The sequence below is a fragment of the Onthophagus taurus genome, chromosome 2, assembly GCF_036711975.1.
Source record: "Onthophagus taurus isolate NC chromosome 2, IU_Otau_3.0, whole genome shotgun sequence".
In the NCBI taxonomy this organism is placed as follows: domain Eukaryota; kingdom Metazoa; phylum Arthropoda; class Insecta; order Coleoptera; family Scarabaeidae; genus Onthophagus; species Onthophagus taurus.
Genome location: NC_091967.1, coordinates 19,142,656 through 19,167,993, shown reverse-complemented (window position 1 = coordinate 19,167,993; position 25,338 = coordinate 19,142,656). Strand labels below are relative to the sequence as shown.

General features: G+C 35.1%; 1 protein-coding gene across 3 annotated transcripts in view; it reads right to left on the bottom strand.

Moving 5' to 3' along the window:
• The window catches only part of LOC111425068 (cytochrome P450 enzyme phantom), a 60,244-nt gene that overhangs the window by 22,348 nt on the left and 12,558 nt on the right, over positions 1–25,338 (bottom strand). Inside the window, exon 3 of one of the 3 annotated variants that reach the window (XM_071194440.1) lies at positions 8,325–8,643. The exons of 1 other annotated variant lie outside the window; for it this stretch is intronic. In XM_071194440.1, coding sequence (XP_071050541.1) covers positions 8,325–8,516 — 192 coding nt within the window. In that variant the 5' untranslated portion in view covers positions 8,517–8,643. Of the gene's footprint in view, positions 1–8,324; positions 8,644–20,155; positions 20,319–25,338 lie in introns of all 3 variants that reach the window. One more of the 3 variants, XM_071194441.1, reaches the window with a different exon arrangement.

Below are 25,338 nucleotides of genomic sequence, written 5' to 3'. Positions count from 1 at the left end.
TAGTTCATGCATCGAATATTGAAATTACTCCGTAACTGGCTTGAAGCTGTGCTTTTAATTAAAGTAAATTTTACACCTTCGCGCTTGCAGTATAAAGGAATATGAAGATACAGTATCACATCAAGCTGTATTTTCAAATCCAGAAAAATATCCGGACATATTTGTAATTTGGATAAAATTGTGTCCAGATGATTGCTATAGAGGAAAAGGAGGTGCATGAAAAGAAGAGAGTGTTGTATCGAAAATTGCTATTCCTTCTTTGAACATGCCTTCTTCAACTTTCATTCAAGGAATATTAAAAGCAACTACAATTTCAACCTCTACAACTACGTCATGTCTACTATTAGAGGATGATTCTCGAGAGCATCATGTTTCATTACAGCTAGGTATCTATTCTTGCTTATCTACTAATATTTATTCTGCAATAAAGTACATAACTAAGTACGTGTCCTGCTCTCCAGGCGCTGAAAACGGTGTCAGCTCTGGTTAATGACTGTAAAAGAACTTTAAATACGCTGAGTTGTAATAACAGAGTTTTTCTGATCTGGTCCCAGGTCACTCTGGGGTTGCTGGCAATGAAGCGGCAGATGAGCTAGAACGAGAGGGCAGCGCTAAAGCGTTTGTGGGGCCAGAGTCAGCAGTTGGTATATTATTTACGATGGCCAAACATTGGATATGGGCGACACAATGTATACCACTTGCTTTAACGCTTGCCTCATCATGTGTAAAAGCTAAGACATCTGCATTGTTCTGTGAAGTTCCATCCGCCTATAACATAATTTTTCCTTTACTTTTGGTGTGAAGTACAGTCATATGAAAGCTGGGATGAGTATGATGGTTCTAGAGAAAGTGGCCAGAACTACCATTTATTATTGGTAGCATTTGTACTATCAATGCCGTCAGATTTGACGGGACCACTACCAGTGATTAATGCTCGATACCAGATTGTGTCTCGGATCGAAAACGAAAATTCTTTGGTTCAAACAGATATTTGCATGTTCACAGATGGATCAAAAACGCGCTAAGGAGTCTGGACAGAACTATATGTCCAGATACATCGGATTAAGCAAGCTTACAGCGTGAGTACGTAGTGTACTGTATTCCAGGCGAAAGTATTTGCTATTGACATGGGTGCTAAAATCGTTCTTGAGAGGGACGTGAAGAACATGACAGTACGATTTTTCTCAGACCGCTCTTCAGGCGCGGTCTAAGGCCTGGTATAGTTTTGAAATACTTTTGAAACTGACGACTCCGCCAAAAGTACAACTGTGGTCGTTTGCGATCGAGGTGCCATTGCGTGATGACTGGTTTCGGCAGCAAGCAACCTCTGCAGTGGTGGGTTGGTAAACCTCCTTCTGGAACCTCAAGGTCAAGGTCAGCGCGTTACCTTGAGGTTCCAGGAGGAAATATGTCAACCGACAAACATCTACTCGTCTCGGCTTAATTATAGGCAAGTTGATCTAGGCTTTGTAGTTATCAACATGATAAAGTTATAGATTTCCCGCGTTTTAATCTATTAATAAAATAAACAAAATATTAGGAATATATACCTATATTCAAAATCGATGCACAGAAGCTATACAAAGATAATAACGAACGCGAACATCCGTTGATTGAGAAAGATAAATAACAAGACGCAAATATACTAACACAGAAGACGATAACAACATTCTAAAATAACATAAAATCGGAAGAGCTAGAACCCAATGAGTAAATAAATGAAATATTCAAATATCGAGGAGGAAGCAATTTCCAAAAAGGGCAAAAAACAACTTACCATCCTAGATCAAAGCATTTACAAAAACAATTCTTGAAGAAATGTGTAAAGCTGTTCACATTCGCAAGAACAACAAGATTTCAGAAAAAACAAGTCCGCTGTAGACGCAATCTTCGCAGTCAAGCAAATAGCAGAAATATCGTTAGAGTTTAATAATCAGAAATATCGTTAGAGCCTTCGATCAAGCTCGCCTAAGTAGTGGACATGGAAATAAATCCACGATATTAACAGTCATTGATGATAAAGGTGAGGAATGAATTAACTCAGGCCATTTATATTCTGACTGAAGAAAATTTGAATATGAATTAACCCTGAGAAAACCAAACATCTAGTATCATCCAAAGAACCGGTAAGATCCAAATTGGAGGTAGACCAGAAGTTCATCTAACTAGTAAGTACACTACTATTGAGGAATTAGTATCTCTTTTAAGTGTTGGACACTGCAGATAATAATCAAGTTCAACAGTTCAACAAGTTCAGTCTTGTTGCAGTTTCGTCTAGTCTTCTTCTCTTAGCTTGTAATTCATCATCACATTCATTACTAACAGAACTGTCGCCGTTATCATTTTCGATTATTAACTAAAATAACCTCTTTTTAATGCAAAAAGCCGTTTTGAAAAATCATTTTAGTTCTTGAGAAATAAATTTTTGAAATAATCTACAATTTTGTAATTTTCGCCGATTAAGTTTTAAAAATTCGTATAAAATCCATTTTTTGGAATATGAGTATGAAAATTTCTCAAAATGTTAATAATAGTGTCCTCTTTCCAATGAACTTATCCGTTTTGAAAAATAATTTTTAGTTTTTGAGAAAATAATATTTGAAGTTTTGATAAAATTATAATTCCAATATAGGGTATCACTTCAGAAATGCACCAGAAATTATAACCATATTGGCCGGATAGATATGCCGGATAACCGAATATCCGGTATCCGGCTTTTCGCAAAATCACTATCCGTTCCATCACTAGTTTAAATATTAGAGAGCTGATATAATATGCTCTGAAAATCCATGTAAAGTGCGAACACAAACATTAAAATTATCTCAAATGTTAGGTTTTATTGAGACATCATATGAGGGATCAAGTACCTTAATGTCGAAAGCAAAATAAGAATCTACAAATCAGCAATAGGAATCATAATAACATACGTGGCAGAATGACAGAATCAAAAGTCTGACTTAAGACAACAAAGTAATAGTCAAGACGTGAAAAAGTGACAAGAAACCAAATTAACCAATTAACCAAAACATCATGGCATTAAGAATATGACAATTTTTATTTTTTCCGTCGCATCCATCACAAAATTGATTAACCTGATTTGTAAAATTGAGAATTACTAAGAAAATTCGAGAGAGTAGAGCCAATCTTATTAGAACCTCGCCTTGCATTACTTCAGTCTACACATAAAGTGTGAATCTTTTATAACAGTATCGATAACACATTAACAGCAAAACGCAATTTGTAGTGAAAAAAGTTTCTTGCATTCGAAACAGCAGGTTGTGGAATTTGGTTCGAATATATTCATCAACATGTTAAATTGTTTAACGTTTTCCCTTTTCTTGATTTTTCTCGCAATAGATAGAATACGCTTTAGCGAGATTTCAAACACTTTCTCAAAGAATTGCTTGCAAACAAAAAAGATTTTTCACCTTGGCGTACTTAAGCAAAATTAATTACTTTATGTAAAATTTTCATAATTAACAATAAACTCCTAAATTTATATTATTTGTTATTTAAAATTTATGAAATAGCTAACTATATTTCATATTTTTCTAATATACTTTAATTAATTTCTTAACTGGAACGTTTAATCAACAAGGTAGTACGTACAAATCATCAGATAAAGTACAATTGTGGTTGCCCTCGGCTGGGATTCCCATATTGAAGTCATATTACTTGTTTTGATTTGCCTATAGCACCACAGGGAAATCCTCACTATGCGATAACACACCCTATTAGTACCTACATGTTAGGCAATGAAAATTAAATCTTTTTTACATTTACAGCAGTGACAACCCACACATTATTTTTTTTTTCTATTTCTTATGTGTCTTGGATAATCGATAGACGTGTTTGACTTATTTTATTTGACCTACTTTGGAAGTCGAGTTGAGCCAAATAGACATTACTACTGACACTTATTGTAGTCATTATAGCAATACCTAATCCCGTTTGAGATGGTCCGTTTCTATCACATCCAATGCTCCACATTACCTTATTATAACAGTCCACGTGTTCGCTATTCTGTAACTAGGTTTTTCAGAAAAGAAGCTTGTTTGTTTCGTTGTAGCTAAACGACAAAAATGTTGACACATTTTCATACCATTCCTATGATTTTGAAATGACGAACGATAGATAAATGGTCCATATTAACGTTTTCAGCCAGTATTTCAAATTTGATGGTCGGCTTCCTTCTTGTTTATTTTCTAACCTAGTCTCGTCAGATTTGAAACTAACGAAGCATTGATTCTCCGCCAAAAGTACAACTGTGGTTGTTACATGATGAATTGTAGAGCTTTAGTAGCAAGCGACCTCCGCAGTGGTAGGTATTTGTCGATTGATAAACCTCCTTCAGGAACCTCAAGGTCAAAGGAGGAGATTTGTCAACCGGCAAACATCTACTCCTCTTTGTTTGATTATAGACAAGTTGACCCAGGCTTTGTAATTACCAACTTCTAATCATTATATTGGATATGTATGATAGACTAAAAATGTTTGATCGAACAAAAAATCGTAGATATTAAAATAGCTCACAGAAAGATGGAAGTCAAAAAGATGATATGTCAAAACGGACAGAAACTTAAGTTCAACTTGGCAAAACTTAAAAAAAAGAACTAAATTATAGATCCAAACTTAAAATGGTATTTTGAGTTATTACAAGATCAGCTTATTGATAATGTTACTTAGCTTGCAGAAAAAAAGAATTGCAGCTGTGTTCAGAAAGAGATAAAACTTCCAACTTAAGTTAATCTACTCTATTCTGAAACTAATTACGCATTAAGTTATAAACCAATTTTCTGCTTTTGAATTTTAAATACCTTTTTTAAAGATCTATTAAAAATCGCCGAGTATTCCTTGTAAAATTTAATATGGAAAGTTTTCCTTCTCTCACTCAATCTTAAAAAAAAACTTTGTATATCCGGATTTGAAGTGATCTCAGACACTTTCAAAGAGTTGTGTGTAGATTGTCGGGCGGTGAAAGGTCGCGACAGTGAAAACCCTAAGGGGTCAGTGGCCGCTGTCGTCGTGACGCCCATAGGTGGCGTCACACGAAAGCGCGGAACTGGGCCGCGGCCTACTTGCTCCATCGTGAAATTGGGTTGGACGTTTTTACAACGACCACGACGGAAGTCCTCGGTTTCACGCCGTTGTGACCGGAGGAGGAGGAGGAGAACCAGAAGACTTAGATGAGGGCGCCGTCCTAAACAATAGAATGCCACGGGCGTTGCGATGTCCTCTAGATTTGTTAAGAGAATTACTATTCAATAGGAAAAGAACAACAAGTTATAACCCAGATTTCATTTTATATCCCTAATATATTTATTGTCTAATTGCTTGATGTTATTTTATTTGTATAAAAATTTAAACGCTTTCGTTGATGGTATGATAGAAATGATGCAAAGTGAGAACTTTCCGTGGCGATAAAAGGAAAATAGTCGGTATCTCGTTTTTCCTCCGCGGTTTCTCTCTTATATATAGGGTGAAAAAATCTTTGGTACTCTGCGACTTTCGCGTTTCGCAGAAAACGTAGATTTCCCGCGACCGGGCGTGAAATAACGGATTCGAAAGAAAACGAAGAATCGTCTCCTCATCACTAGCACTTTTCTTTCACGATCGAGATGGTCTTCAGGGGGGCTGTTGTTCCACTTACTATTTATAGCCGGACGAGAGAAATCACATCGAAACACGAGACGCACGTTTATATTTGTATTAACGTTATTATCTCGATTTCGAGATAGACTGGCGGGCGTCTTTATGTTTGTAGTGTTTTTGTTTGTTTTTATCAATTTCCTTCTATAAGATTATATATTATATATAGAACGTTCGTAGTCGAGGACGTTGTCGTTTTTCTTCCGGACAACGACCGTCAGCAGCAGCTGGTCGTTGATGATGTGGTGGTATTGACCGAGAATCAGACTTGTACGCGACCTATATTTGAAAACGTTTCTCGTCGACGATAGAGAAATTCCATTTGCACTTTCGTGATTTCCACTCTCCAAAGTGCCAATGAACCCTTACTTTACTTGTTAATTTACTTGAACTACTCTTAAAACTCATCTTTTCTCTTATTATGTTTCTTAATTATCAAATATAGTAAAATCTCGATATAATGGACCTTGTTAGAATGAAATTTGGATATACACTATTAATATTAGTGTAAGTTCAAGTTTTGGTCATTATTCAGCGAGATAAGATTCAAAACTAGAACTAATAGCCCGAATGTTTCAAGTTCTAGGTCTAGTGTTAGTTCTAGTTTTAGTTGTTTATCAGCGCTAGATTGTTATACATTTCTATTGATCTAAAAGCGGAAGTAACATTAAACCTAGAACTAGAAACATTCAGGTTGCAAATTAAAAATTTTTCATATAACGGACACTCCACATAGCGTTATATCGAAATTTTACTGTAATTCTATTTAACTTTCTTCAGTAATGCTTAATAAAAATAAGTAACAAGTAAAATTTGTAGAGAAAATTTGTTTTCCCCATTTCATATCATAAAGATACACTATGTGCCAAAAAAATTGTAACACTTCGAAAAAGATGAGTCACAAAGCTGAAATCTTAACAAAATAACTGGATGCATGTAAAAAGTTGGTGATAAAAAGAACATATCGATACACAAAGAATTGCAAGTTTTTATATGGTTTTTGCTGTGAAATAGAGAATCTGTAACAGGAAAGTTAAAAACTGCATCAGAAAGTAAATGCCATTTGGTGAATGAACGTTGTTTCTTCGACGAATGCACTAACAATACTTAGAATTGGTAGAAGACCGTGATTTAACCAATTGTCTTAAAATTTAAAAGAGGGCGAATTGTTGGGTTGGGTTGTTAGGTTTTCATATGGGCTTTCCAGTGTGGACTTGCGTCTAAGGTCATGCCCAGGTATTTCGCCAAGTTAGCATGTGGGATTTATTCTGATGTCTGTACATGTACAAGTCTACATGTATAGACTTACTTTCATTCAACCTGACACGCCAAGTTCTGGTCCAAGTAGTTATTTTGTCCATAGAGGATTGCAATTTTTTAGCAGCCTCTTCATGATTTTTTCCTATGTCACTGCAATCGTTGCAATGGTGTTCTGTTCAAGATCATTTATTGTGGCACTCCAGCCTAGATCTTTCTTAAGTTAGAATAGGCCTTCTCCTGCTTTATTCTAAAATATCATCCTGTAAGTTATGATTTTATCAATTGGTAGTGTTGTTGTGGCAAGATTTTATTCAATTTATTAAATAAGCCTTCGTGCCAGATTTATCAAAATCCTGGGCTATATCTCTTTTCAATAATATTTGTAATCCTGTAAGATACACAGGACACAGTCTATTATAGAATGGCATTCTGTACTTAAACTGGTACAAAGAAATTAGGTTCTTTTCCTCTATTATCAGTGCAACAAGAAAATAACTCTCCTGATTGTATTGTGCCATTTTCATGATCTTCCACATCGAAACTACCACAAGAAGCGTAAAGTCTTTTAGACCGTGTCATTAAAAAATTATGTAACACACATATGGCAGATACAATGAGGATCACCTTTTTAGGTTCTAATTCAATTAGTCTTCTTAGTACACGAAATCTAGCTGACGCTAAACCAAAAGCATTTTTAATTATTCTGCGTGCCTGTAATAGTCGGTAGTTTAATAATATATATATTCTTTGTTCATCATGCAGATTTCTAAATGCATGGCAAAAGCGTCATCAGCTGCGATAACAAAGGGAACTGATTTAGTTCCTCCTGTTAGAGGTCTAGGTTTTGGAAATTTTAAACTATCATTTGCAAGTTTCTTTGACAAAGACCATCCATTAAAAATGCCCTCATCAGAAATCCAAAAGATCCAACATTAATGTGTTGAAATTTGTAGTCTGCGTCAGCCAATGCCATTAATAGTACACTATGCGTCCCTTTATAATTGTAGTACAGACTTCCACTATGTTTAGATGTTTTAATGACAACGTGTTTGCCGTCCAGTTAGAAAACTGTGGAAACAGCGTGTTCAGAAACACCATACATCATAAAAGAAAAATGTCTGAACTCGGGTGTTTCACAGAAATATCTATGTTCTATGAAAACATATCTTAGATCAAACACAAATCTCATGAGATTTTAGTCTTCTTGTGAACACCTAGCTTTAATCTCCACTCATATCGACCTTTACAACGTCTTGTTTCACGAAACATCACAAAAGAGCCAGACTTCTATAGTGTAAAGAAAGACAACGTTGGACAACGTGGCGAGTGGCGCAATTTAGATTTTAACCTTCGAGATCACGGTATGGGGTACGGTATTATGATATGGGGTGCCATATCGTTGGGGTATAACTCACCTCTAGTTGGCATTCCTGGCAGTTTAAATTCACACTGATGCATCCACGAGGTTTTACAGCCCGTTGTAATATCCAGGCTAAACGAGCATGGTCAGAACTTCCTACACGAAGAAGGAGTAGTAATTCTCCCTTGGCATTTGATCGATCATTTGTGGGATATGAGGACACCTTGCACAAGATACCATTGATCATCTAATTCAGAGGTTGCCTCGCAGAGTGATACAGTAAGAACAGTACAGTAAGACTTTTTTCTAATTATAAATTATAATGCCTACTTCAGTACCTAATAATTTTCTTATTTGTTCTGATATAGATGTCCCTGAAAAAACAATATATTAGATTTCGTTATTCATAAGACCAGCTGAAGTTGGCCATTGATGAAATTAGAAGTGGTAAAATCAGTTAGAATGCCTCAAAAAAATACGGAATTCCAAAAGCAAGACTTAACAATAAAATCAGAAACATTGCGCCACTGGAACGAAACAAGATTAGAAGATTGGATTAGCGCAAAGGCTAAATAAGGTTTCTCCATGCACCACGACGAAGTTCAGCTAGCAGTGCAAAACATTCTTAAGGCTAGCCATCGTGAAAATTTGTTCCATGATGACAAACCTGGTAGAAAATGATTGAAATTGTTTTAAAAAAAAAGACCATCTATAGTGGAACGGAATATGGAAATTATTTCGAAAGCTCGAGCAGCAGTTACCGAAGAAACAATTAGGTGTTTTTTAAACAACTTGTTTAAAAATTTGAGAGAATATCTTCGCAAAGAAGATCTAGAAGAGATTGTTTCTGACCCGACTAGGATATACAATGCTGATGAGACTGGCATGCAGTTTTAAGATGAATTTTATTATCTAATGTTTATTGAAATAGATTCCAATTAGTGAATTTATTAGTTAGTGATAAAAAGGGTTCTTTGTTACATACTTTGTTATTTAGAGTAATAATTATTGGTGAGTGATCCGAGTCCAGCCCTAACTCTGACAGTTTAATTACACATCGATACATCTACAAGGTTGTAATACCCAGGCTAAAGGAACGGTCTGACAACATGTGTCAGAACTTCCTACACGAAGAAGGAGTAGCAATTCTCCCTTGGCATTTGATCGAGCATTTGTGGGATATGATGGGACATCTTACACAAGATACTATTGATCATCTAATTCAGAGGTTGCTTCGTAGAGTTATACAGTGCATAAATAATCGTGGGGATGCAACATTTTATTGACATAAATTGTTGGTATTTGGTGTTGCAATTTTTTCTGGCACATAATTTATAATCATTTTCAAATTTCTAAAGTTTCTAATGAACGAATCAACATAACAAGAAAATGTTAATTGTAGAGTTTACCAAGCTTTAAAATGTCGAGTATAAATAGTGTCTTGTATATAAATAAAGATTAATAACCATGTTAAAGAGAAGATAATGATATATCTGTGTATCTATTAGGTTTATGAATAAAATGAAATTGTAGAACGGCGTCGTCGAATCCAAACAATTACTGTTATACCGAGACGATAAGAAAAAAGTTCTATTTTTGCTTCAATACAATGTGTTTACAAACAAACGCGATCGCTTTCGTTTTTCCCGTGCGTGTGCGCGTCCATCGTCGTCGATCCGTTCCATTCAACAGGGTCTGATCTCTCGGCTCAGTCAACTAACCCAGTTTCGCTATCATTAGAGCGTCGGTTTTGAGGGGGACGCCCGCCTCTTCGTCCCAACCTTCTTATGTCGATAATGTGTCCCGGTTTCGCTATCAGTCCGCTGACCGTGACTCACTAACACTGGAATCGTTTTATTTTTTCTACTATTACTGGACGAATATGACCCATTTTTCTTTCACACTCTAATTCATTATCACGAATGTTGTTATTTTTTTAAAATTCGATTTGATGATGCTGTTCGAGTTGTAAGAAATAAATTTATTATTTTATAGACTAGTTTTCTGGGTGGGTTTTTAAAAGAAACAAAAATGGTTCAACGTCGCTTTAGCGTTCAACGACTTCTTCGGGGATAGAAAAATCTTCAAAGCGGGTTCCTTCTCGGTCGTCGGTAATACACCGGACTCTTCACGCAGGTGAGTGACTTCTGGGTGCATCGATCCCTCTCGCAGGTATCTGTCTCTTCGACAAGGTCGCTTCCCTTAGTTGTTGACCTCTAGTGGGTTCTAGAGAGTTTCTTCTTGCTTACAGGTCGATGTATCCACAAGTTTATTGTAACGTTTCAAAATAAAATTGCAATTTCCTTCTTAATTCTTTGTTAGTCAAAGCAGATCTAAAACCGGATCATTTCTCTTTATCGTTTGATAAGTTTAATGCTTCGTTAGTAAAGAGGTTGAGACTGAGACACGTGGGTGCGTCACGTCCACGTCCACCAGATGGACTTACAACAAGAGGATGAAGAAAAGGAATAAGGATTCTAATGGACGTGGAAGGAATTGATTAACGTTCTCGGCCGAGAAACGTTCGATTCGAGGATCAGAAGAGGGATCAGCCGTACTGGAGGATTTACGCGAGACGCAAGCGGGACAACAAGACAACGCGGCCGGATCGTTCGTTCCACTTCCGGCGCGCGGCCGAGCGACCTCTTTCGATGGACGCCCACGCTACTCTCCTCTTCGAAGTGCCGCATGGTTCGGACTATATGTCCCCCTTAATTTATCGATAGAAAGGAGCCATTTTTGACTCGACACAATCTGCGTCCCGAATCATTGAGGTATAAACACGATTTTGACCTTTAACATTTTCACAGTTTACAAAATATTTATTCAATTGCTTTTTCCAAATTTAGCTTTTTTTAAATTTATTATAGCAACAAACTTCTACTACTAATTTTCTATCTACTTTCTTAGCTAATGCTAAATCCGTAAAGTTGATATTAAGATCTATAAAAAATGAAGAACACCGCTCTGTACTTAAAATAGCTCAAAATTACCAAACTTCAAGGCCTTGTGCAATTGTTATAAAACAAAATTTTAAACAACTGCTATCGCAGTCAGCAAAAGCGCTCCTTCAACTAACCTAATCCGGGTTTTCGTCGGTCAACATCTATGGGCGTCATGCTTAAATCACCCTTAATATCCATCCCTACATGCAAAAACGCTTTAATACTCTTCCTCTGAACAACTTTCTTATTTGATAGGGGGAAAACTATAGAAGTAGTTCCTATCTATCTTATCGAAAATTTTCTGCTCTTTCTAATGGTGTGTAACACGCGCTTGCACAAGTACATTTTTGGCCAAAAACTGCTAAATTCATACGTTTTAGCCATTTTTAAATCTTGTTCGGGTCGATAACTTTCTTATATGACCAGGATGGTTAAATGTGCTGGTGAATACTGGACCAGCGAATGCACTAAACCCAAAGAAATCCCGGCTAAATGTTTCAACTGTGGAGAAAATCATCCAGCGAACTACCGAGGATGCATTGTGATTAAGGAACTACAAGCCATCAGGAATAAGAAAACAGTAAACTCAAATAAAATAAAGCTAACAGGCTTTATTAGGCTAACAGTAAATTAAATCTAATACTAGAAAAAATACTTCAACAAGAAGAAACAATAAAAACATTATATGCACGTCTAGACTTCATTGAAGTAATTTAAACCAAGGAGCGATTCAAAAAAGAAATCAAAATGTCTAAAAAGCAGCAACTAAAAATAATGCTGTAGAATTCCAATGGTCTTCAACTGCATCAAAACACACTACCAATAATACTTAAAGAAAACAATATTGATATATGTCTTATCTCCGAAACTCACTTTACACGAGAATCGTATATAAACATCAACCATTACAATATTTATCACACAATTCACCTAAGTAATGCGGCTCGAGGTGGAATTGCAATTATTATTAAAAGGAATGTTGACCACTATTTGAACAATACAATTAGTAATGAACAACACCAAACTACAGTGGTAAAAGTTCAAACTGCTAATGGCTTAATATCTGCAGGAGCAACGTACATACCACCGAGACATAATCTCAAAAGAGAAGATTATCAGGAAATTCTACTACATTTTGACAACAAATTTATACTTGGAGGAGAGTTTAATGCAAAACATATGTCTTGTTGTTCTCGCTTGACAAATACAAAAGGAAGAAAACTGAACCATATAATAGAGGTCCTAAATTGTGAGGTGCTCTCCACTGGGAAGCCAACTTACTGGCCAACAGATAGAAGTAAAATTCCGAACCTGCTTGATTTTTTTATTACGAAAAATATATCGCTTAACTTCGTAATCATAGAAGAAGAGTTAGGGCTGGACTCAGACAAAGAACCCTTTTTATTACTAACTAATAAACTCACTAATTGGAATCTATTTCAACAAACATTAGATAATAAAATTCATCTTACTGCTCTTATGAAAACAAACGAAGACATTGACAAAGAAGTAGAAAAGTTCTTAAAAGACATACAAAACGCAGCCTGGGCTTCAACACCAAATTTAACACCAAAACCTAAATCTAATATTTATCCTAAATTCATTAAAAATAAAATTGCATAGAAACGGAAAGCAAGAAGGAAATGGCAAACCAATAGAATTCCTAGTGATAAAACTAAATTAAATAAAATAACAGCCGAATTAAGAGCATTAACAGGTAGCCACAAAGATAATAATATTCAAAATTACTTAAAATACCTTACTGACGGTGGCAGTACTGATCATTCTCTGTGGAAGGCAACAAGAAAGCTTACAGTTGTAAAAACACATACACCTCCAATTCGAAATAATAATGGAAATTGGGCTAAGAGCAATCAAGTAAAAGTTAATTTGTTTGCTGAACATCTGAAAGAAACTTTTACATCGGACAGTCCAACAACTATGCTAAATAGTGTCCCTAGCGTAATTCAAAGTGATCAGCAGAGTAATATACCATGTGTAAGAATCAGCGTTGTTAAATACCCGGGAGAGAGTGCATTTATACAACTGGATTGGACCCCAAAAAGGTATAAACATTGATAGTCCTTATTTTGGATAGCCTTGGAGAGATGAGACTGATGCTGAACGTATACAGGAGGCGTGTGCAAGAGTCGGGCTAAATATCAACAAAATTTAGGACAAACATCAATATTGGTGATAATGAATACTTCTATCTTCAATACTTTCGATGGTATGTCATTAATCCCTGATGTCTTTCCATGTTTTGACGCAGTGATTGCGTTTTGAACCTCACTGATTGATATAGGTTCCATGACACTATCCTTTCTTTGGTGTGACGGACTACTGTCTATTTCCAAATCAGTTTCTGTGCTTATTAGGTTTTGGAAATAATTTTACCAATTTTAATTCATTTTACTATCACATATTATTTTTCCTGTTCTATCTCAACATAGAGCTGTGTGCGATTTGTGCCTTTGTCTTAACTGTCTAACAAATTTATACACATTCCTGGTGTTATTAGCTTTAAAGTGTACATATTTCGGGAAAGTTTATATTTTCACTACCGACCATTCTCGTTTACGTAATACTCTTCGAAAATATTTAACGATTTCTTTAATACTTGAAAAACAACTTTGAATGTCCTGAATTGAGTATAAGTCTAATATTAATGACTAAATTCAGTTTTTGTGCTTCATTAATTCTTGTTGTTTGATTCTTTTCTAGTCATATTGCACTTCCATCAAATCCAAGATTCCAGATCCATGAGATTGTTGATTTCCAATTGAAAATTAAGTAGTTCGTTTAAGATCTTATTATTCTTCTTCTTTTATTCAGGTTGTAACCTGTTTTTTCGTTCATTCTTTGGAAGTATTCATTAAATTTTTTTATTTTTCCCCTAGTAAAACTCATGACATCTCCGAATCTACAAAATTCTCTTATAATTTTGTTCCTAACTCTATCTTTTCTTGTCTTTTCCACTATTGTTCTTAATGTATTCATCTCAGTTGGTCCGCATCGCAGCCATATATCTTAGCCATGAGGTTCTTGTATCGAGAGATAATAATCAAACAAGCGAAGTAAACAGATGGATGATACTCGCATGGGCAGCCTACAGGAAACTTAGAGACATCTTCATGAGCGATATTCCTGTATATTTGAAAAGAAAAGCTTTTAATCAATGCGTGCTTCCTCCTTTGGTTATGACATTAACATTAACGGTGGCCATTACCAGGAGGCTCAAAGAAACGCAAAGAATGATGGAGAGGTCGATGCTGGGTGTAACCCTGAGGGACCACATACGAAATGAAGACCTATGAAGAAGAACTGGCGTAAATGATGCGGTCAATATTGTGGCAAAGCTCAAGTGGAACTGGGCGGATCATCGTCGCAAGAATGAAGAATGAGCAGTGGTTACCTAATTATAATACGTCTTCGATCGTTGACAATTCCTCGTCTTCAACGCCCATTTCATCATGTTCCTCTACATTTTTTCCGAATCTGTTATATTTTTACTTGTATCACTTTTATATGTACTATTTGTATCAAATATAAAAATAAAATGTATAATAGAAATTTTAAATTTTAAAATTGAAATCCTAATTTAGAAAAGTTACGTGAAAACAAAGAAGGGTGGAGAGATCCTTGTGTAACAAAATAACTGTGCGTATTCCCATTTCCTCGCGTTGTTGTTGTGTCGTTCTCGCTAACATAACGCAACGTCCAAATTAGAAACGACCTTTACGTCGACGACGACGACTACGAAGAGATGTTGCGAAAGATACGACCGGCGCAATTGACCCACAGTTGCCAAATAGCAGGGGCCCATTACACGTGAATTATAACCGCATTAACCCCATAATAACGCTTTCTTTTAAAAAAAGGACTATTTTTACATACAAAATAAAAATTAAAACCCTTATAAACACTAAAAATAGTTGAAAAATAAATGTGGTGGTGAATGGCAAGTTTTTTTTTGAGTTTGTCGAAGCTCGATGTATCGGACTTTCGAAAGTTCATACACGTGTCAACGAATCCGTTAAGTGCACAATCAAAAACCTTTTGTTCCGCTTTTCGTAACGTTAGCAAGAGCGTTGACAAATAATGAATCGCGATCGTACCGGGAATTTTAATTTCGCCCGTCGCTGCTTGGTGGTTTGTAGGCGAAGTGCACGTGCAGGCGCACACGTGGGGCCCCTTTTTTTATTTCTTCTTTCGTTCCTTCTTCGGCAACCGCAAATTCTATAGTGCATACTCAGAGTCATTTATTAACAAATAAAAAGCGTTAATTCTTTTATCATTTATCGTTTCTCATTTCTATTACTCTATTTTTATTGAGTATCTACATATTTTTTGTCTGTTTCAGAATATTTAGTAGCTTTGTTTGACTATCTAGTTCATAATATTGACACACGCAAAAATTGATCAATCTCGTTACTTTTTGCTTCTTCCTCTACATTTTTTACAACATCACATTGTCATCCTATCATTTACACTGAATCAGAAAGTCCTCCAAACTGACCACAGCATTTTTATATGATGTTAAAGACAAAAATATTATTGCAGGAAATATTATAATAAGTAAGGAAGTAGATGAGTATGACAAAAATAAAATGTTATTCAACAAGACATAAGTAAACAAGAATGTCAATGTGAAATAATAAAGGATCTAAAGGCTATCGGCAGAAAACTACAAAATTCAGGATGCAGTTAATATGATGAGATGGAAAAAAAAGAGTCATCATATTCAAAATATCGAAATTATTATCTCAATGCAAAAACTGTTAAGCTTGGGTCACTAAATAGAGCATTTTAAGGACAATCCGAATTTGCAATAAAAAAAAATTTGGTTGTAGTTTAATCTCTTTTGCATTAATTCCTCAAGATTGCTTAAAATGGGATTTCAGCTGACCGTTTAGACAAAATACTCCCTCAACTGCTCTAAAGGTTAAGGTCTACGGTTGCGTTAGATGATCCTTTACAATTTTAGACATATATTTTGGATCGAGGTCCTGTTGAAAATTTCAATATTGTGTTAGGTCAAATAGCCAATACTTAGTCCATTTTGACCAATGTTGAGTGATTTAATAGCAGGCAACCGGCATCTGACGACATCCTACAATGCTAGATCATAACAAAGCTTCCTTGTCTTTAATGATGTTGGCGATACTCTTATCTTTTTTTCTAAAAAATATCAAATTGGAACCAATTGTTATAATTTTCGAGCAGAAGAAAGGCTGTTAAGTTGATTTTTCTTTTTTGTGCTATTTTTGACATAAATAATAAAGGATCTAAAACCTATCGGCAGAAAACTGCAAAATTCAGGATGCGGTTAATATGATGAGATGGAAAACAAAAGAGCCAGTACCACACCTCATGATAGCGTTTGATAAAATCATCGTTATCATGGGAATAAAAGTGAAAATATTACTCAAAATATCGAAATTATTACCTTATTGCAAAAACTGTCAAGCTTGGGATTATAGTATCTACTGCCACAAAAGTCTAAGGTGCGTTAAAATCGTTTCAAATTGTTGCAAAAATCACTCTGCTACAGGAAACTAAAAGAATCCATAGCGACAAAATATAAGATATCAGGAGATCAAAATAGTAACTGTATAGAAGGTCACCCAAATGCAAAAACAAAGTCAACTTCTCTGTTACAAACGATACAAGGAGAATTATGCGAAGTAAAGAGTAATTTTGATTAATCGCAAGTGATGCGATAGATATTTATCAGATACCAAGGTTGATCTTAGAAAAATAAATAAAGAAGAAGAGATGACCACGACCATTATTAAGTGATTAAGTATGATCATAAATCTATGTCTTTGATTTCACAAGGTACCAAGGTTGCCAAGGTACGGTTTGTAGATAATCCACACATTTTGGCATTCGGTATAGCGATCATACCTTTCGGATTTATATTTTTGTTTAATATTCTATTAAAACATCATGATATCCATTGCTGCACCAATTAAAATCTAATACCGCTACACAAGCCCAGACCATAACTGTGCCTTCATAGCGCTTAATACTGTTGGTGACACTTTTTGGGTTGTCATCTATTTGGTGGCTTTACGTTTCCAAAAAAGTGCATATAATGTTTTTATTGTTTCTTCTAGGGTCTGGAGAATGTTGACATCAACATTCTCCAGACTCATACGAGAAATTCTTAATTGTTACAATACTTTTCGGACTTCATGTAAATGAATCGCTGCTGCTAGTACTCCAATTTGAAAAGGAGTTGTGCATTTTTATTTACGACATATTTCAGATCTATTTCACTTATTCAATGTTTAGTGCAGTATCTCGAATACAAGTAATTCATAATGTACTGGGATGTCATGATGTAACCTTGAATTCATTGACTACGCATTTTATTTATGAACAATGCTGACTCAATTGCTAAAATGCATTAATAATGAATATATAAGAAAGTAAATGTATAAATATATTAAAGCATATAATTATACGGATGAAATTTTGTGAGTCCCTAACATTTTCCAGATAATCATACGAGAAATTCTTTATTGTTACGATATTTCTTGGATTATCATGTGAATTATGAGGCATTCTTCGTAGTACTATAATATGATTATTTTCTCCACAAACGTTAGCTGCATGTTCTCTTTTCATATCCTGTACACCCACTGAGTAGAAAACAGCTTACAACTCTAACAAAAGAAGAACGAGATTGTTATTAATTCTCTCTGTTAGGATTATCATTCTACCAGGAAAACGATAAGCATATAAAGTGACAGCATCGTCGATATTCATTCCACATTCATTATAAATAAAAATCATTTCAATTTTATCTTATAAGTTATATAATACAGGGTGGAAAGTTGAGTCTTGTGCGTGACTAAAGAGAACATTTTATGGACAATCCAAATTTGCAATGAAAACATAGTTTCTATCCGAAATTTGATTGAAGTTTAATCTCTTTTGCATTGATTTCGCAAGATTGTTTCTTACATACGGAGAGATTTTAGAAGTTAGTATTGATAATATCGTGCGGACATATTCTGCGTCCAGATGTGTACATCATCGTTGTAAGTATTTATTTTTCAGTTTTTAAATTTTGGCTAATTTTTAGTAGTTATAAACAATTCAGCATCATAATAACATTACGATATTAATAAATCTTTTAGCCCATTTGATCAATACAGATTGCGATAAATAGTAAATAATTAAATTTTAAGAAAATTCATTCAAATGATATTCATAGTTTTGTTGGACCACACTTATGACAAGTATCATCTGAAACAAGTGCCTACAAACCCAACATTTGAGTATTTGTTGAATGGGAAAGTGGTTATGTTTATATTTGGCTAAATACAACTTTGACATTTCTTCTCCATTTAATTTTAGACCTAAATTGTCTTTTACTGTTTTAATAAGTGTTATGGTTTTCGTGATGGATTATGGGAAGGAATGAATGTTTGTTCCAACTCTATTAAAAAGGTCTTCAGATACTTTATTGGGTGGTATATGTTGGGATATTAGGCATCCTCTCATATATTGTCTATCATCAACTCAATCTACGAATGAATTGTCTTTTTGTATCCGACTTTTTTCCTTCAAAATCTCGTTTCTAGAATTATCTGAAATGATTTTAGTGCAATTTTGTCAAATGTTCTTCTCTCCTTAATGTTTTCTTGGATGATTTAGTCTTTCAAACTTGCACTTTCTGGTTTTTGTTCCTGCGCAATCTGTAGTTCTCCGTGATCTTCTGCTTAATGATCAACATAGTAATATATATCTTGAAAATCTTTCTCGTCACTAGCATTGCTAGATAAACCGAAGTTATGGTCATTGGAAGTATCATCACTATCCTCAAAACATATTTGAGAGCAGAGTACCTTGAAGTAAACGGTTGGTATGATAAAGAAGAGACGTTATGCATATGAGCAGCATAACTACATGATTCAGAAGTATTTTGCTGCCGATCTACAACGTGTAAAATTATCATAATTTGAAAAATTTAGTGATTATCATTTTGTGATACATATTATTAAGGTAAAAAAGATTTCTGATGTACCAACAAAATAGGTGGTATACCTGCGAGTATATAAACATGTAGTAAACGCTTGATCGCTTTTAATTCTTGCTCTTGCCCGTCTGACGTTGAGTTCGTTGGCATTTTGCCGTCGGAGCGGTTATTCACCTACTACTGAAAGTTCGGACTCGGTGACCTAGTCCCAGGGCCGCCAATTGCCACGCTCCCACCGCGCGCCCGCCGTACAATACCACGCGACCAAAACCAAAGAGAAACCCAAAGATATTTTCATAATAAGAACTTCACCTCTTAAATTTACCACCTTCTCCTCCACCATACCTTTATGTTCTTTGGATCCGTTATAGTTTTTATCTAACTTTTTTGATGAAGATGCTTCTGCAATGAAAATTTTCAGTTAAATCATCAAATCAAAAAACCATGTATTCATGAAAATAATGAAATTTGTTTTCGAGGTCTTCATCGGACGGATGAGCGTGGAGTTGTGGAGCGTGCGCGTTCCATTCTACTCGCGGTACTGCTACTTTACGCAGGGTACTGTTGCATTAGGTCAGCGACCGACCGACGGGCGGCGCGGCGTCAGCCTTGGCTCTGACTTTCCCATTCATGCGTGCTGACGCGGGGCGGCGCTGCTTTATATCGAACGCATCTTAACTACATCCTCCTAAAACTTCTTTCATTTTCATTTTTAATCGATTCTCAGACAAAAAAATCTACAAAAAAAATATCAAAAAAAGTATTTACAACTTTAACTGTGTTGAATAGTTCAAGGTTTCTTCAAGATCGATTAATATCCTGAAAGCTTTTAAAGTTAACACTACGTTTAAGATAATTTTGCAATAATCAAACTTATTGATGCCATGATTTTATTTATTAAGGACCACTTTTACCATCTTCCTGATAAACTATCTAAGGGATAATTACCATGGTTACAGCAGATTTAAGCTCTCTCATTGGATAACTGGATCTAACTGGATACTGATTGCTTTTCATTCTGAATCATTAACAAATCTTGTCTTTGTCACCATGGATATGCTCAGAAGAATTACATAGGATTGCCAAGGATTATCATAGATCGACTAACATCCTGAAAGTTTTTAAAGTTACTAAGTTACTAACTACTAACTAAATTACTAACTTTGCTTAGTAGCAAAGACTATTAGCACAAAAAAAATTTGTTTAGACATCTTTTTTAAATAAACCAAAATATTAACTGTGAACATTTTCTTTTCACAGTTTAATGTAAAAAAGACCTCTTAAAGATTACGACTGGTTTTGGTGAGAAAGAAAAAAAAAGAGTAATTTTTTGCGCCAAAAGGTGTTAAACACCTCAAAAAAGATAACAGTACGTATTCCAAAATCATCGGGCATCGTTAGCTCAGGTCATTGGTCTCAAAGAGGTGTGTAGCGAGTAACGGACCACTTTCACTCTCGCAGGTGGTTGTACTATGAGCTTCACAGACGTAACGTCCTGCCCGTTGGCCACCGGCCAAATCAAGTCAGAGCTAAAAAAAAATTGTTAATTCTTAATATTTTATAGACCATCTTTTTTTGGTGTATAATTTACGTAATGGGGTAATTAGCATTAATTAAAGATACTTGCGTAAATAATCGGAATCGTAATCTTTTTAAAAGAAAACGTACATTGAAGAAGACATTAAGATATACTCGATAATGGTTCGTGCGTGGCTTTCCAATCGTTGGTATCGTAAACCGATGAATACAGATTGTATATGTAGCCGTGTGCTGGGGTTAGTGAACCCCGGGGTACACGCACCATACAGTGCAGACCATTAACGCCAAGGCGAAAATTTTGAATTCCGCCCAACTGGTCGCCGGCAACTGGAGACGCAGTTCGCATTTCAAAGCGCCCCCGTAACAGAATTCACTATTTGTCAACACACACGGCAACGAATCGCATTTCTTATTCAACCATCGTTCGTACAGGTTTTTTTTTCTCTCTTATAGAAATTGTATTGTATGCATTGTAGGCACATTTTTAGTTTTGGCTAATGAACCTGTCAGGTTCAACAAAAATAAAGAGTAAAGTTTTTTTAAAGGTAAGGTAAGTAATAAAGGCGGTTGATTCCGGGGGAATGTCATGTACCATTCGCATTCCTGCACACAATCACGCCGCGATTTATACTGCACATTATTTGCCTCCGCTCTGACACAGTTAGGTGTTATCGTGCCAAATAGCCGCCGGTTAGAGTAAACAAGGAATAGAATTGCTCTAATGAATTTTAATAGTTGCACACCGACGATAAATTGCTCAGCGAGAGGGGTCAATAATCTTATGAAATTGTTGTTAATATTACTACTCAAACTATCTCGTTTTCCTTCGATAATAATAGCAAAATTTCAAAATAACCAAAGGCTTATAGCTAATAATGAACAAGTGTGGCAATTCACCTTCACATCATCTTATAAAATACAACATTATTTTTATCTTAACAATACTAATTTTTAACTTCCACTACTTGTTTTAGGCTCTTGAGAACACCATCTGCTGAGAGATGTAAGTATGAAGAACAACACCACAATTCTTTTATGTATAACAACAAATCTTTTCCACTCAACGCATTTTTTTGACTTGCTTTTCATTGATTCCTTTTCGTCTAAAAAATCAGAGTCTCACTATTCAATCAAGGTAAGTTTTGTCTTGTCTATTGATTCGTCTTCTTCATACCTTTATGCGAATCTTTTGGATACTGCCGTGCTCTTCCTAGATTGTGGCAAACTTATAATTCTCCTGGCGATGTAACAACATTTTTTGTCACATCCATATCGCAGCAAATTTGGACAATTTGAAAATATATAAGATAGCCCTTTATCAGAAAGTGTTATGATTTTACTTATCATACTAGTACAGCAAAGAGACGCATAATGCAGAATAATGAAGTCGCGATCATCACATCTATTCATGATATAAAATCTGATGGTTTTTAAAAGAGTTTCCCGAAAAGGATCTGAGACACCAATAGGCGTCCACCATGCTTATGCAGTGTCTGGGTGCCCCTTTGGCTTTTCTTCGAGTATGACCTAGATATAATAATAATTCATTTATTGTTCACAACTTAATAACGAAACTTGTATAACATTCTTTACATTTTTTAAACTAATGTATGAACAAACGGCGATGTTAGTCATTTCTTGTCGCTTTTCCACAAACCAATGAAATAATCCATTATTACAAAAAAAAACATTTGCAATACAGTAACAGTAACAATAATTGCTATATTAAGTGCTAATATCTGGCATTCTTCTGCCATTATAATGTTTAAGTTGTCACACAATGCAATTTTCTTCGATTTATCATATTTAGCCAACTCACTTCAACCAATTTCTGACTCGCCGTCTTATCCTGAAAATAAGTTAAAGGCATGCGTTTTGATTTTTTTGTATTTTGTTCACTATTCGCTTAGAAAGAAAAAGAGAGTATAAGACATCCCCATAAAAGAAAATTGACAACACCAAGCTTTCACAAAGCAAACGTTTGCTGCTGCCAGACAGAAAATGATGAGCATTATAAATAATTTTTAATTGATTGTAAGCAGAACGGATCTTTTTATTGATGTATTCATTGAAAGTTAGATTCTCATCAATGATCATAGCAAGACTCTTCAATGAGTTTTTACATGTCAATTGTTTGTTTCCTATTCTTATGTCAAATCTATCTTTAATCCTCTCTCTAAGTTTCTTTGGACCAAAAACAATAACGTGATTGGTTAAGTAACAAATTATGACGATAAGACACCTCCACAAGAGTGTCCAGATGGGCACTGATACGCACGCAGGTCTCCTCCACATCGTTCTCTCGAAAAGACCTATATAGCTGTGTGTCATCTGCATATTGGTGTGTTTTACAGAAAGAGACAAAGTTATAGAAACCACATGTATAGATCGAAAATAGAAGTTAGAAGAGTACCAACCCCCGTGGTACACCAACCCCCATAGGTAACGTCTCCGACTCCCGACCGTCCAAGCCAATGCACTGCATCCTACCGCCTAGAAAGCTGTCTAGCATGTTAATCACCTTATCCTTCAAACCAATATAATGCAACTTTGCCAATAGAATTTTGTGACTTAAGGTATCGAAGGCCTTGGAGTAGTCAAGAAGGCAGAGGACAGTGGCTTTACCACCGTCCATCGCTATCACCACATCATCCATGATATCAAGCAATGCAGTCCATGCTGCTGGAAAAAGACTAGTCCCAATTGCGCAATTTATAATATGCCTAATATATGGATAGATGGGGTTTGTTTAGGAACCCCTCACATGTTGGTTAGTGAGCGAGATCTTTGCGGCATTCCTTACAGTGAGACCGGTCCACTACAAGAATCAGCAAGAATCGTAACGATGATGTGCATAAGACATCTTTATTATCAACGCCTTTTTCTTGACTGTAGCATTTTACCACGAATCTTGCTATGTATATATTGACTATCACTCTTTATTCCAGACTCTTTCGGGTCTGCAAATTCTCAAGTTTCGCTTTTCTCTAATTAATCCTTTTCTTCTTGTATCGGCTTTTCCATTTATCTTTATTTGGTACTTTCACAGCTTCTTCATTGGTCATTGCTAAATAGACTTCATACCATTTTAGTAATTTTAATCTTTTTAGTTACCTTTCTTCTTTCTTCTTCTGGTTGTGAAGCTAAACTAGATAGGTTCCTTTTCGCCTTTATGGCCAATGACTTTTTTGACTGTCTTTTACCATTAACCTTGCTTTACATTAACTATCACTTTTTATATCAAATAACTATTTATTTGACAAATTTTAGATTAATCAGTTATTTAAAAACCGAAAAAATCACAAATCTTATTGGATCAAACACAAAAATTGTGAGATGACTATTAAGTGAACAAAAAGTAAACGGACAAGATGAGTTCAATAACCGAGTTCGCAGCTTTTAATCGTAACACCAGATTAAAAGGAGTGAGTAATTGGAGCATGTGGAAATTTTCTGTAATCATAATGTTGAAACCAAAAGAGTTGTGTGATATAATAACGGAGATAAGTTAAGAGCCTGAAGATACGAAAGCACAAAAATTAATAGAAACGAAATAAATAAGACATTTATTAACATGTACAAATTTTGCTGAAATGTAGAACAAATTAAAAACAGTTTATGACTCAAAATTAAATTAATTAAATTACATTACAACAAATTTTTTTTAATATAAATTAGAAAATCACAAAATACCGAAGGTTATATCCCAAATCGGTTGAAGTTAATACCAATTAAAAAGTTAATTGCTAAAGTGTTAATGACATTGCCTGAGAAATAAGTGCATTTTATTTCGAACTAATACCGCTTATATGTATATTAAAGACATCATGACTATAAGACATTAAAGTCACATTCTGGAAAAATTGAGCTGTTTCAAAAAGGACGAAAATAAAAATTTATATGTCTACTGCAAGAACCCACATTTAACAAAAAATTCTAGTTTCAAAACGGGATGTGTAACCAAAATAGGCTGGGAAGTTAAGAAAAGATTCAAATAAGATTCCTAAGGAATTATTTCCTAATATTAACACATGATGTTCAAAATTGAAATTCTTGATGATTATATGAAATTAGGAGAAGAAAAAGAAGTAAAGATAGGCGATGAATCCTTTCTGGAGGCCATAGAAATTGAGCAAAAGAAGGTGGAATCGTATAATCCAAAAGAATCGTACTTAAAAGTTGGTATCAACAGATTGCTCAGTAACGTTGCAGAACTTAATTTCAAAACAAATCTGTAAGTAAAAGTACAATTGCCCATATAAGTCAACATATCAATTGACTAATTATTTTCTGAAACTTAATCTCGAATTATCTGCAATTTATTTCCTATAGTACCAGAAACTCCAATATCCTAGGACTACTTTAGATAATTCTAGTTGACAACAAGAAGGAAGAAGTATTGAAAAGTGTAATTTTTTGGAATACACGTCGTTTTTAGTAGTATACTTAAAGTTTAGTCACGAGAATCAGAAATTGAGGTCATCCAGACCTCTCGACACTCTTAGATTTGCCGGAAGAGTACAAGGGTAAATTTTCGCTCTGTGCTTATCTTCAGCTCCAGTTTTGCCTTACAAGGAAAGAACGAATTTGTT